The sequence below is a fragment of the Babylonia areolata genome, chromosome 17, assembly GCF_041734735.1.
Source record: "Babylonia areolata isolate BAREFJ2019XMU chromosome 17, ASM4173473v1, whole genome shotgun sequence".
Lineage (NCBI taxonomy): Eukaryota > Metazoa > Mollusca > Gastropoda > Neogastropoda > Buccinidae > Babylonia > Babylonia areolata.
In genome coordinates this window covers 13315689-13328559 of record NC_134892.1, presented here as the reverse complement: position 1 = coordinate 13328559, position 12871 = coordinate 13315689, and the positions used below count along the sequence as shown (strand labels likewise).

Below are 12871 nucleotides of genomic sequence, written 5' to 3'. Positions count from 1 at the left end.
TTACAAAAAGATATTGAAACATTAGTAAAACGGTCAGACACATGGAATCTATATTTTAATGCTAAAAAAATGTAAAGTACTTCATATTGGGAAATCAAACCCAGAGAAAGAATACATAATGAAAATCGGAGACAAAGAAATAAAAGTATCAAAATGTGATGAGGAAAAAGACTTAGGTGTCACATTTGACAAAAAAATTATCATTTGACAAACATATAACAAATAGTATTAACAAAGCGAACAGAATGATTGGAATAATAAAATGAGCATTTACATTTATAGTTATGGTTACTTTCTTACGGTTATATAAAACATTAGTTAGACCTATCCTAGAATATGGAAACACTGTATGGTACCCAACGCAAATAAAGCAGTCACAAGCCATAGAAAAGGGCTCAAAGAAGAGCAACAAAGCTGGTCTATAGCATAAAAGATTATTCATATCAAGAAAGATTAAAGTACTTACAACTACCATCACTTAAAGTAAGAAGAGTAAGAGGGGACTTGATACAGACGTACAAAATATTAAATGGGTTTGACGATGTAAACAAAGCATGTTTTTTTGTATTCCAAAGGTAGACACTACAAGAAACAGTACAGACAAAATATTTAAATAGTATTCCAGAACAAATCTCAGAAAGTTTACATTTAGTAACAGAGTAACAAATTATTGGAACAAATTAACAAACAATATCAAACGTGCACCTAGTATAAATACTTTTAAGAACCTCATAGATAAATACGAGTTATTGACAAAAGCGAAATATGACTTTGATGGATAAAATGACTGAGCTTTTTTTTTCTTTTCCTCAAGGCCTGACTAAGCGCGTTGGGTTACGCTGCTGGTCAGGCATCTGCTTGGCAGATGTGGTGTAGCGTACATGGATTTGTCCGAACTGGCAGTGACGCCTCCTTGAGCTACTGAAACTGAAACTGAAACTGAGCTAGTCAACGACCTGACCAACAATGTAAAGGAGTAAATTTGAAGGGGCATAAAAAGCCAAAAATGGCTAAGTTGTATAAAACAACGCCCCAAATCCTTATCCTGATCCGACCTTCTTGAAACTGAAACTGAAACCGGAACAAGTTTGATTCCGAAACTGTGATTGTTGTTATATCCCTTAGAATGACGTCACCGTAAGGGAGAACTTCCGGAAATGAAAGGTGACTGCAACTGTGCAAGTAAGCTAGACTCTTTCTTCCCCTAAAAAGTTGAAATGATTTTGCCCTGTTTTAATGTACGCAATGTTATATGCTTGTCTTTGCAGCCGTCACTAACCAACATACTGTTAGATGCGTTGATGTTGTCTAATCCAGCATTGAATTATGCTATCATACTCCCGAATGTGAATCCAGACGAGATCAGACTGTCAACACCATTTTTCGATGAGTTTGTTGCAAAAGATCTTCGATTCGTTTTCTCTACCACAAATATATGATTTGCGAATGAAAAATTTTTTACGGACGACAAAGCAGTGGACGAAACTGAAGCAGATTCACAGTTCTTCTGGCGTTTTGCAGTTCCGAAACTCGCACGGTTGTGTGACACTGCGTTGAATGAATGTGTGTCACAGCTCGCGCTCGATAGTTCTTCGTCTTCTTCTTTCATATGAGTATCCACAATCATCAGGTTGATTTCGCAATGAGTTAAATTTCTGCATGTGTGAAGGCATGTGTTTGCTAATTTGCACGTATGCATCTGTGTCACTGTATGTGTGTGTGTGAGTGCGCGCATTCAGGCATACCCTTGTGCGTGCGTGTCATCACTTGATGATAAAGCAGCAGCAACATTTCACTAGTTTCAGCGTTTGACAAACTGGAAAATGGGCAGGTCAGCAATAATCAAGTGACTGACACTTTCGTGAAGATCACTTAAGAGGGTGTCACATGCACTGGAAAAAAAAATCTATACTTTCCCTCTAGGTGCAAGCGTGTTGGGTTACGTACCCTGCCAGTCATGGGTCAGGCATCTGGTTAGCAGATGTGGTGTGGTATTTGGATTTGTCTGAGCGCAGTGAGTAACAGAACTTGTTGATTGCGGTCGCTTCCCTGGAAGAAGAAGAAGAAGTGAACTGAACTATATGTAGGTGATGCATTGAAAAACTGAATCCAGGTGTGCTTTCCATGGCTGATGATTAGTTTTAAACATCATTTGATTAAAAAAAAAAAAAAAAATCTGGAATACAACAGTGCAAAAGTGCTTTCCAAATTCCACCAGTATGCATGCTTTAAAGCATGCATCAGTAATTCTTTTAAATTTGTATGCTGTATTTAATATCTGTCATTGTATCAAGAATATTACTGTTGCTATTAATACAGTTATGTAATTTTACAATGGTAGTTTTTTTTGTTTTTTAAAATTTTTTTTTTTATAGTTGTGGCCTTGGCTAGTCTCATAAATAATTTGTGCCTATTGATGTTTTGTTTTCTTTGACAACCACTATAATGTTGATCAACAAGCCACTTTTATGTGTATTACATTTTTTTTACAAGATGTTGTTGCAGCTTATGTGTATTACAGTTTTTACAAGATTTTTGGGCAGCTTATGTGTGTTACAGTTTTTACATGATTTTGGGGCAGCTGTACTTTTTAGGGGAGTGTTCATTGGGGATGTTAATGTTCCTATATATCCCTTTGAATACTGATGTGGATTATGAGATTAGATTATATATGTTTAAAATTTGATACTCATCATGTGTATACATTGTTTAAAGGTGATTAACATGCTAACAGGTGTACAGACATGTCCTGGGATCTCCAGTACTGTGATTTAAACCTCGGACTCCAGAAAATCCAATATATAAAAATGAACTTGTTTCTTCTTCGTTCGTGGGCTGCAACTCCCACGTTCACTCTTATACATGTACACAAGTGGACTTTTACATGTCTGACTGTTTTTACCCTGCCATGTAGGCAGCTGTACTCCGTTTAGAGGGTGTGCATGCTGGGTATGTTCTTGTTTCCATAACCCACCAAGTGCTGACAAGGATTACAGGATCTTTAACATGCATATTTGATCATCAGCTTGTGTGTACACATGAAGGGGGTTCAGGCACAGGCAGGTCTGTACCTTGGAGATTGGAAATATATCCACCCTTCATCCACCAGGCACAGTTACCGAGATTCGAACCTGGGACCCTCAGGTTGAAAGTCCAGCGCTTTAACCACTCGGCTGTTGTGCCCGTCGTGTATGCTTATCTATCTGTCCTGTTGTCTGTCTTTTCTCTCTGCTTTTTTTGGTGTGTCAGAGTCTGCCGGTGGACATGTTAGACTTAGTTATTGCCTGTCTGTTGATCTGTCTGTCCAACATTGTTATTCATATATCTTTGTTGGGTTTTTTTTTCCAGATGATGACAGTTTGATGATCACAAAGTGCAGTTTGATTCACTTTTGCTAACAGCAAGATACTTAATGGGTAAGTCTGTTGTCAATAAATTGATGTTGTTTTGTGGTGTTTCTGTATTACAGTTTACATTGTATTGTAATTTGTATCATATTGTCTTTATTATGGTTTATGATAATTTTTTCTTGTATATTATACTGAATTAAGTTAACTGAAGTGGGTGTGTATTTGTTTTGTTTTTGTTTACATAATTTTGTAAAGGACAAAAAGAAGAGAGAGACCTGAGTGTGTAGCCCTGTCGAAACATGTGTGCAAAAAGAGTGCTGATGCACGTGCTCTAAGCCAGATATCGGCTCTCTGTCTTATCTTTCTCTGTGTCACACACACATGGTAGACTCCCAACCTAAATCATGTGAACGATCCTGTAAGTATGGCTGCCTATATCATATGGCAAGGTAAAAACAGCCATACACATTTTTTCTCACACGTTTTCTCTCACCAGATTTCTCAGGTGAAATTCAGTCTCTTTCCTATAGAGAGAGAGAATGCAGTTACAGTGCAGTGCCACTCGTGTTCTTTCTTTTACTTTTATTTTTTTTAATAATATTTATATATATATTTTTTTTTAAGAATGCAGGTGGGTCTGTTATACTGTCAGAGTAGACTTTTCTACATAATTTTGTCAGGGATTACCTTTTTTGTTGCTGCCTTTTTAATAAAAAAAAAAAAAAAAATTACATACACTTTATGCATGCTGCTCTCAGGATTGTGATTTTTCATCTCTTTCAAAAGAGTAAAGCCTAAACTGCTGCTCAGTGTGAAGTGGATGGGGGTGGGGCAGGGTGGGGGTAGTAAAAATCCTGGTTAGTGTTGGACTCGAACCCATAGACACTTGTTTCCTAGTTGGACGGCTGAGCCTGAGTCATTTGCTGGAGATGATAGACCAGGTCTGTTCTGTTGGAAAAACCCCCCAGAAAGTCACAGAAACAAGAAAGCTGTGGAATCAGGAAAGCCATCGTCCACCACCCCATCCTCTCAAAAATCATAATGTGTGTTGCAGATTTTGGTATGTGATTGGTCATTTCTTTTTAATTGTTTATTAACTGATCGTTTTTCTGTTTTTTTATATCTTGTTTTTTTGTTTTTTCTTGTTTTCAGCGAGCGGAGGCAGACTCCAGTCAGAGCACCAGAGCTGACCTCAACTGACTTTGCTGGTGGCCAGGGTCAAAGGTCGGTCTCGATCTGCGAAAGTGCTGTATCCTGTTCGACCTTGGTTTGTCCACTCCAGGAACACCACAACCGCTGTTGACATTCACTGGGTCGTGGTCTTCGTCTTCATTCTTGCACAGATTCAGATGCACTTGTGGAAAGATCCGTCTGTTGTTTAGTCTTCAAGTGCATCTGTCTTCAAGGGAAGGATTTTTCTGTCCCTTCACTTTCGTCGTCTTCATCTTTGTCCCAGGCGGCAAAAAAACGAAAACAAAGAAACAGTCTGAGATTAGACCACTTCACAAGGGACCAACTCTACCCAACCTTTAGTTCAAGTCAGAATAAAAAAGAGACATCTGTAGCTCTGAAAGTCATTCACAGGAGCGTTTTGAAATCAGAGAAGACAGAGAAAAGTGCATAGACTGAGAATGGGTTGAGAGAATGTGTGTTAAAAAAGCCAGTTTTAGTGGAGAGCTCGAAAGCCAGGTTTAGCGTAGAGTGTTGAAAGATCTGGAGACAGTAGTTTACCACCATAAAACTTCTACTGCAGCTTGGTCCATGCCAGGATCTGGAAGCCAGCAGATGTTTTGACAGCGGTGCTTCATGGATATTTGTTTAGATAAAACTGACATGGGAAATCCACAGAAATATGAGGAGAAGCTGTTGTGTTGTATGGTGAGATTCCAGAGAAATAACCTCATCAAAGTAAGATAACAGAATGCACTATGATATCGCTTTGAGACATTGGAAGTTATTCATGTGAAAATTATAATTATTCATTGAGTATGCCTTTAGGCCTGCAAAGGTTATTGTGACTGACAGTTTTTCTTTGAATATCTGACAATTTTTATTTATTTGAATATCGGGTCATTTAATAGTTTGATTGTAAGCTGGTTCTGAAGAGTTTATTTCTTTTTAGGGAAAGAAAATGAAAGAGATAGACTGACAGAGAGAGTGACAGAGAGTTTGACAGAGAGAGAGAGAGAGAGAGAGACAGAGAGAGAGAGAGAGATTTTCCTTTAGGGTTTTCCTTGCTATGTTCATACAAGAATGTCAAAGTCAGTGATGTTGAAAAACAACAGCAATTGCTGAATATCTTCAAAACTTGAATGATATTATTCTTTTCATAATTTTAAGCCTTTTATACGTCAGTGATCAGGATTTTTGTCAGTATTTAAATATATTTTTTCCTTCATTATTTCTAGTACAAGTTTAAAAGAGCAGCTGTTTTGTTAATTTTGCTGTTGAAAGATGGAATCACAAATTGTGAAAGTAGAACCAGCGATGGAGCAGGATGAGCGTGTTATTCACTCGGACGACGTTCGCACAGCGTCGGCCGAATATGGACACCTGCCTATCAAAACGGAACCGATGGATGAGGAAGACCACAGTGCCGCAGTATCTGAGTGTTCGGTCACTGATTCTTACAACAGCAGATTGTCAGGGACCAAGGACGCTCAGGAGATAACGGTGAAAAAAGAACCACTGGACTGGATGGACTTTGAGACTTGTCAACAAGACGTTGATGCCACGGCAGAAAATAATATACGTGGCAATAACGGGGGGGTTCAAGGGATTAAAGGCTCGCTGTGTGAGAATGGTACAGAGCATAGCGCACAGAGTGTTGCCTGTAGTCGTGGTGGAGTGTTCAGGGTGAGGTTTAAGGATGCCTCCCCGGAAAACGTGACTGTAAAGACAGAGCCGCTGGACCTCTCTGCAAATTCTTTGTTTGGAACATCCGGGGCAGTTCTGGATGATGCCAGCAATGGAAATACTGCTGAGGAGGTGGAGAATACTTCTGGTGTAAATACTGCTGAGAACGAAGCAAGAAGTAGTGACGATGACATAGATGGGAGTGACGGTGATGATGACGATGATGATGACGATGACCATGACATGGAATTGCCTATCTATTTTCAACCTGACAAAGATTTGCCGAGCATTCATCGCCTCGTGTGTCAGCATTGTTCGAAAGTCTTCAAGTGTACAGACGACTGCAGAGACCATGAGGAAAAAGAACACTCAAAGGTGACCGTGAAACGTGAACGTCTGTCGCCTGAACGAGTCACAGAGGGCCGTCAAAACATCCTCAGAGGCCAGCAGGCAGCTTCGAAACTGGGCAAGGTGAGTGAGAGAAGGAAGAAGACCTACGCTGAAAGGGGAAAGAACAACCAGCCGTGCAAGTGTCAAGAGTGCGGAAGGGAATTCGCCAACGCCAAGTACTTACGCAGTCACATGCGTGTGCACAGCGACGTGAAACCCTTCACTTGTGACCAGTGCTCCTCCGCGTTTGTCCGCTCCTCAGACCTGAGGCGGCACAAGAAAACTCACACAGGCGAAAAAAGCTTCAAGTGCCAGCTCTGCGACTCCGCGTTCGCCGACTCGTGCAAACTGAAAATCCACATGCGCATCCACACGGGCGAGAGACCTTACAAGTGTGAGCTGTGTGGGGAGGGCTTCTCCCAGCCGTCGCAGTATGCCCGCCACATGCGTGTTCACAACGGGGAGAAGCCGTTCCAGTGCTCCTACTGCCCCTCGGCGTTCACCATGACCTCGGACTACCGCAGGCACTTGAAGATCCACACCGGGGAGAGGCCCTTCATGTGCGAGTTCTGCCCAGCCAGCTTCCCGGAGGCCAAGAACCTGAGGATTCACATGAGGACACACACGGGGGAGAAGCCGTTCAAGTGCGAAATCTGCAACTCGAACTTTGCGCAGGCGGCGAACCTCAGCCGCCACCTCAAGACCCACACGGGGGAGAAACCGGCGAAATGTGATCTCTGTCCGTCCGCCTTCGCCGACAAACACAAACTGCGGGTGCACATGAGGAGCCACAGCGGTGAGAAACCGTACCGTTGTCAGATGTGCCCGGCCGCCTTTTCCACGTCTTCGTCCCTGAACCGACACAACATCATGCACAGTGGGGAGAAGCCGTTCAAGTGCGAGCACTGCCCTGCTCTCTTCGCCCACATGCCCAAGCTGAGGCTTCACGCTGTGTGTCACACGTTCGACGGCCCCTTCAAGTGCCAGCTGTGTACTGCGTCCTTCAAGAACGCGTACGGTTTGACCGTGCACTCTCATGTGCATGAGTGAGGGGTTTGGTTCTCTTTCGATAGAGGTTTTGACTGAGGGCGTGTTTTGTGGCGTGTTGTAATGATGTTGAGTACTTTGCAAACACCTCGAATTATTGTGATGACTGTGTTAAGGAGCTACTGAAATTTTTGGATGAATTTTTTTGTTTTGTCTTGTTTTGATGTGCACATGTGTGAGTATGCCTGTTTGTTCCTGGATGTATGGTGTTCGAATAAATGGTGTTTTTCTTTCTGGTACAGACTTGTTGCGAAAATCCTTTTTTTTTCTCCTCTCCTTGGTGTTTAGTTCTGATGCTGTTTTATGTTTGGCTGATCAATTCATGTGAACCTGTTTTTGACAATCTTACGTGTTCATTATTCATTACCCTGAATGATGAAGTGAATATGATCATAATCAAGATTCTTATCTGATGCATGTTGTGTTCTCAGTGTGAAAGAGAATGATAATGGTTAGGGTTTTTGATTGCAGTTGAATCTTGTAGTCAGATAAGTAAACTCCTTGGGGTTGGGGGTGGGATGCAAAATATTTTTGAGAACTAGCATGATATTGCTATGATGGAAGCTGAAGTTGTGGACAAGACACCCATCTGGTTCGAATCTGAGTGGTGGTCTGCATGCTAGTCTTTTGGCTGAGACAGTGGACTGAGATTCTGTTTGCGGCACATGCTTAGCACACATGAATTAACACACAACTAACAATTGAAGCAGCCCAGACAAAGTTTTGCCAAAGAAAAAAAAAACAAACAAAAAAACACAGACACACACACCGACACAGACAGACACAGACAGACGCACAAACACACACACACACACACACACACACACACACACACACACACACACACTATAGAATCGGCATGCTGCACACAGGACCTCAGTGTATTGTCTTATCTGAATGGCCAGCGTCCATGTCACTAGTAGCCCAGGCCCAGTGGAAGAGGAGAGAATTCTGGTGTCCCCTTAACGAACTTAAGTTTGTTCAACGGTCATTTCCCTCTGACCAAGGCACAGCTTATAGCTGTGGTATTCTGTAGTTGATTATATGAAATACTGAAAGTAGACTACATGTTTTCAGTAAACTCTTAACCCTTTCACCGCCAAGCTCGCATTTATGCACAGGCGTGTAGAGGACCCATGTCGTTGAAAGGTGACCATTCATTGGTCTGTTATCCATGAACCTACTGCTCTTTATGTCCGGTGGCAGGACAGGCTATATTTTCTATACATCGCAGAGGGAATTCCCAGCTATTCTTAACCACTGTCTTTTCTGTGTTTATACCACAAGGGAATTTTGTACTCTTAATTGACTGGCGGTGAAAGGGTTAAACACTATGTCTTTTATTATTAATTTTTATCCCAAAGTACTGGAAGAAAGAACTTTAGTGTTCTGTTTATAGATCTAAAGAGAGAGGTGACAGCTGATCAGATTTGAGATCATAATGCTGACTCGGCGAAGGAAATTTGATTAAGGATGTATCATTCAAAGTTGAAGATTAATTTGTTTCTAAAGAAACCACTGGAAATTGATTCCAAGAGGGTTTTAGAGCCATATCAGGTTCCGTCATGAATCTGTTTTTTTTTTTCATATCATGAGCTTGTCATGAGGTCCTCAGTCCCCGTTCCAGCTCTTCCCTGTGTGGGGGGACTGGGGGAATCGGGGTGGGTGGAGGTGTGGGGTAGGTGGGTGGGGTGGGAGTTGTTTCAGATAAACAGTGTCTCCCCCACACCCCCTCTTCTAGAAATGATGTGCCAGACATTTCCTCTTGTCTGTCGCTCTCTTTCCTTCCTTCTGGTCTTTTCCTTTTCTTTTGTTTTTCTTCCTTTCTGATTTTCTGCCTTGATCAAGTTGGTGGTCCGTTCGCCTGTATTTTGTCTAGAAAGACTTGAATATCATTGTGTTATTATTATTATTATTATTTTTTTTTTACCATCATCATCATCGTCACCATTATCATTATTAGTATTATTGTTTTGGTGTCATAATTATTATTATTATTATTATTACTGGTATTATTATCATTATTATTAATATTATTATTGCCCCCCTTGCAGTGAGGGTTATATATTTGTCAAGAGAACACATGTATAATCAAATTCCATTATCATGTCATCAAAATCCCAAAACACACAATCCGATTCCATTGAAATTCTGTGAAGCAGTCCACAGTACTAAAAGCTAGTTCAAAGATTATTGGCTGGACAATTAGCAACAATAATACTAATAATAATCCCAGTTTTTGTGGGTTTTTTTGTTGTTGTCCCCCCCCCCCACCCCCCCCCCCCAGGTTCTTTATGACTGATATCTACAGTTTTCAGACCTGATATTTTCCTGTGTGGTTGGTTGGGCTTTAAGCAACAAGTGATGAAGACCAACCCCCCCCCCCCCCCCCCCCCCCGACCCCCTCCCCTCTTTCATCGCTCTCTCTCCCCTCACCCCCACCCTCCCCCTCCTACTTCAGTCTGTTTCTGTCTTTATCTTACATGATTTATAAAACGACCGTTGATGACAAATAGTGTTAGGAGAACTCACAGTTGAGGGAAGAAATGGGGAAAGCTGACCAAACATTATGATTATTTATATTATGTCATGTATTCCTGTTATTTATGTGATTATGCTTATCATAATTGTGATGATGATGATGATGATGTTTATTTGTCATTATTTTTGTTATTTGCAGGGCCTTACAGAAAATCCATCGATGAAAGTGTAGCGTCAATGTTGTTTATAGTGAATTCGGAAATGATGCTTTTTTTTGTGTTTACGATTATTATGATTGTTGTTGATCATTATTAAATGCATGGAATGTAACATGTAAAATAAAGGTAAAAGCATGTTAATTGTTCTTGATTTTTAAAGTGGAGTGTAACTGTTATACTTAAAGAAAAAAAACGTTGTTAATTATTAGATATATCAGATCTTTAATCAGAGCCAGTAGGCATGAAATATTATCTAACAGTTGCAGTGGTCAGATTGTTACAGTTCTGGATTCTCATCTAAGTTTCCTGAGGTCAGTCCCAGTAGCATCTGGTGGGTTAAGGGTGGAGATTTTTCCTATCTTCCAGGTCAACATATGTGCAGACCTGCTAGTGCCTGAACCCTCTTCATGTGTATACACATGCTAAAGATAAATGCGCATGTTAAAGATCCTGTAATCCATGTCTGCGTTGGGTGCATCATGGAAACTAAAACATACTCGGCATGCATACCCTGGAAAACGGAGTATGGCTGCCAAAAATGGCAGGTTGAATAAACGCAACTTTCATACATGTGAAAATGTTCCATGTCTGTGAGTGTGTGTGTGTGTGGAGGAGTGCGCGTGACTGAAATCTAAGTGAATGACACGGGAAAGAAATGATGAGCGCACAAAGGTAGCTGTCTGTCGGCTCTACCCAGGTAAGCAGCCTGTTGTGCAAATGATTCCCATCATTCCGTGCTTGTAAAGTGCTTAGACTTTGGTCTCAAACCAAGGATAGGTGAAATATAAGTATCCATGTCATCATCAGTTACTTCCCCCCCACCACCCACTTCTTCGTTTTGGATTCCATTTCATTCCATTTATTTCATTCTCTCTCATACCCTGACTCAGTATCAGTATCAGTATCAGTAGCTCAAGGATGTGTCACTGCGTTCGGTCAAATCCATATACGCTACACCACATCTGCCAAGCAGATGCCTGACCAGGAGCGTAACCCAACGCGCTTAGTCAGGCCTTGAGAGAGAAAAAAAAAAAAAAAAAAAAATCACTCGGGATTCCATGCACTGTATTGATAAATGTTTGTCAGTTATGACAACGGACAATACATACTGAAGATGAAGTAGTCTTCGCAACATTCATACTTTCCTAAACACTAGTTTGCAAACTTTTCACTGTTACTTCAAAACCTTAAGAAAATCCAGAACTGTGCAGCAATGCTAATATTTAGAACATCCAAACAAACCCATACATCTACTCTTTTCGAGACACTACACTGGCTGCCCACTGCTCACAGGATGTATAACAAAGTAGCTACCATGCATTTTAGGAAGGAAGGTGGTAGAATGGTCGAGACGCTCATCTGCCAATAAAGAATTCGTGAGGGTCTGTGTTCAAATCCCTCTCTCGCCCTTTCTCCCAAGTTTGACTGGAAAATCAAACTGAGCGTCTGGTCATTCGCATGAGACAATAAACCGAGGCCCCGTGTGCAACACGCACTTAGCGCACTGAAGAAGAACCCATGACAACAAGAGTGTTGTCTTCTGGCAAAATTCAGTTGAAGAAATCCACTCTGATAGGTAGACAAATATACATGCATGCGCTCAGGGCTTGACGAAGCACGTTGGGTTATGCTGCTGGTAAGGCATCTGCCTAGCAGATGTAGGGTAGTGTATATGGATATATTCTAATACAGTGACGCCTCCTTGAGAAACTGAAACTGAAAAAAACAACAACAAAACTTGATGTCACAAACCATACTGTCATGTTTGCCTTTGTGACTTACTTTCTGTTTGTTGGTTAAGATAGTCTTTAATTCTTCCAACAATACACTTGATTACAGCACACACAAAGGCAAAAAAAAGCCTCAACAAGCGTAAAGTTTATACTGTACTCACACGTTGCACTTCAGTTTTAGACGTGACAGCTGATAAAACATCACCATTTCCGTCAGTTCTATTTGTTCGTGTAGTTTTTCCCAAGGGTTATGTGAAGGGAAGTAACTCAAGTTATCAACAAATCCTTTCTTGTTGAAATTGATCAATAGTTACTTCCCTTCGTCATTGCACCAGCCTTTGGCTGTGATACCGAGTCTAGCCAACTTATCGAGAACATGAGAAGACCATCTTCGGATGCATATTTTTGTTATACTTGAAACACTCTGTGTGTGTGTGTGTGTGTGTGTGTGTGTGTGTGTGTGTGTGTGCAGTGAGTTCAATTACTAATATTTAGAACATCCATATGTATGCAGCGTGTGTGTGTGTGTGTGTGCGCGCGCGCGTGTGTGTGTGTAGTCACATTTTGGTGTGTGTATGTAACATAGATATGATGTTTTATGTTAACAAAAGCGTTTTTGTAAAGCACCTAGAGCAGATTTCTGGATAGTGTGCTATATAAGTATCCATTATTATTATTATTATTATTATTATTATTATTATACTACGACTACTGCTACTACTACTACTACTACTGCTACTACTACCACCACCACCACCACAACAACTACTACTACTTCTACTATGCTGGGTATTTC

The 12871-nt window shown here is 40.9% G+C and overlaps 1 protein-coding gene across 1 annotated transcript; it reads left to right on the top strand.

Annotated features, from left to right (window-relative positions):
* The first annotated feature begins 1142 nt into the window (after window positions 1-1142).
* On the top strand, window positions 1143-9980 carry LOC143291661 (uncharacterized). The gene is made up of 3 exons (XM_076601659.1): window positions 1143-1182; window positions 3349-3416; window positions 4503-9980. Exon 3 carries the CDS (start codon window positions 5805-5807, stop codon window positions 7644-7646), a length of 1842 nt encoding a protein of 613 aa, XP_076457774.1. The 5' UTR covers window positions 1143-1182; window positions 3349-3416; window positions 4503-5804; the 3' UTR covers window positions 7647-9980.
* Window positions 9981-12871: the final 2891 nt, after the last annotated feature.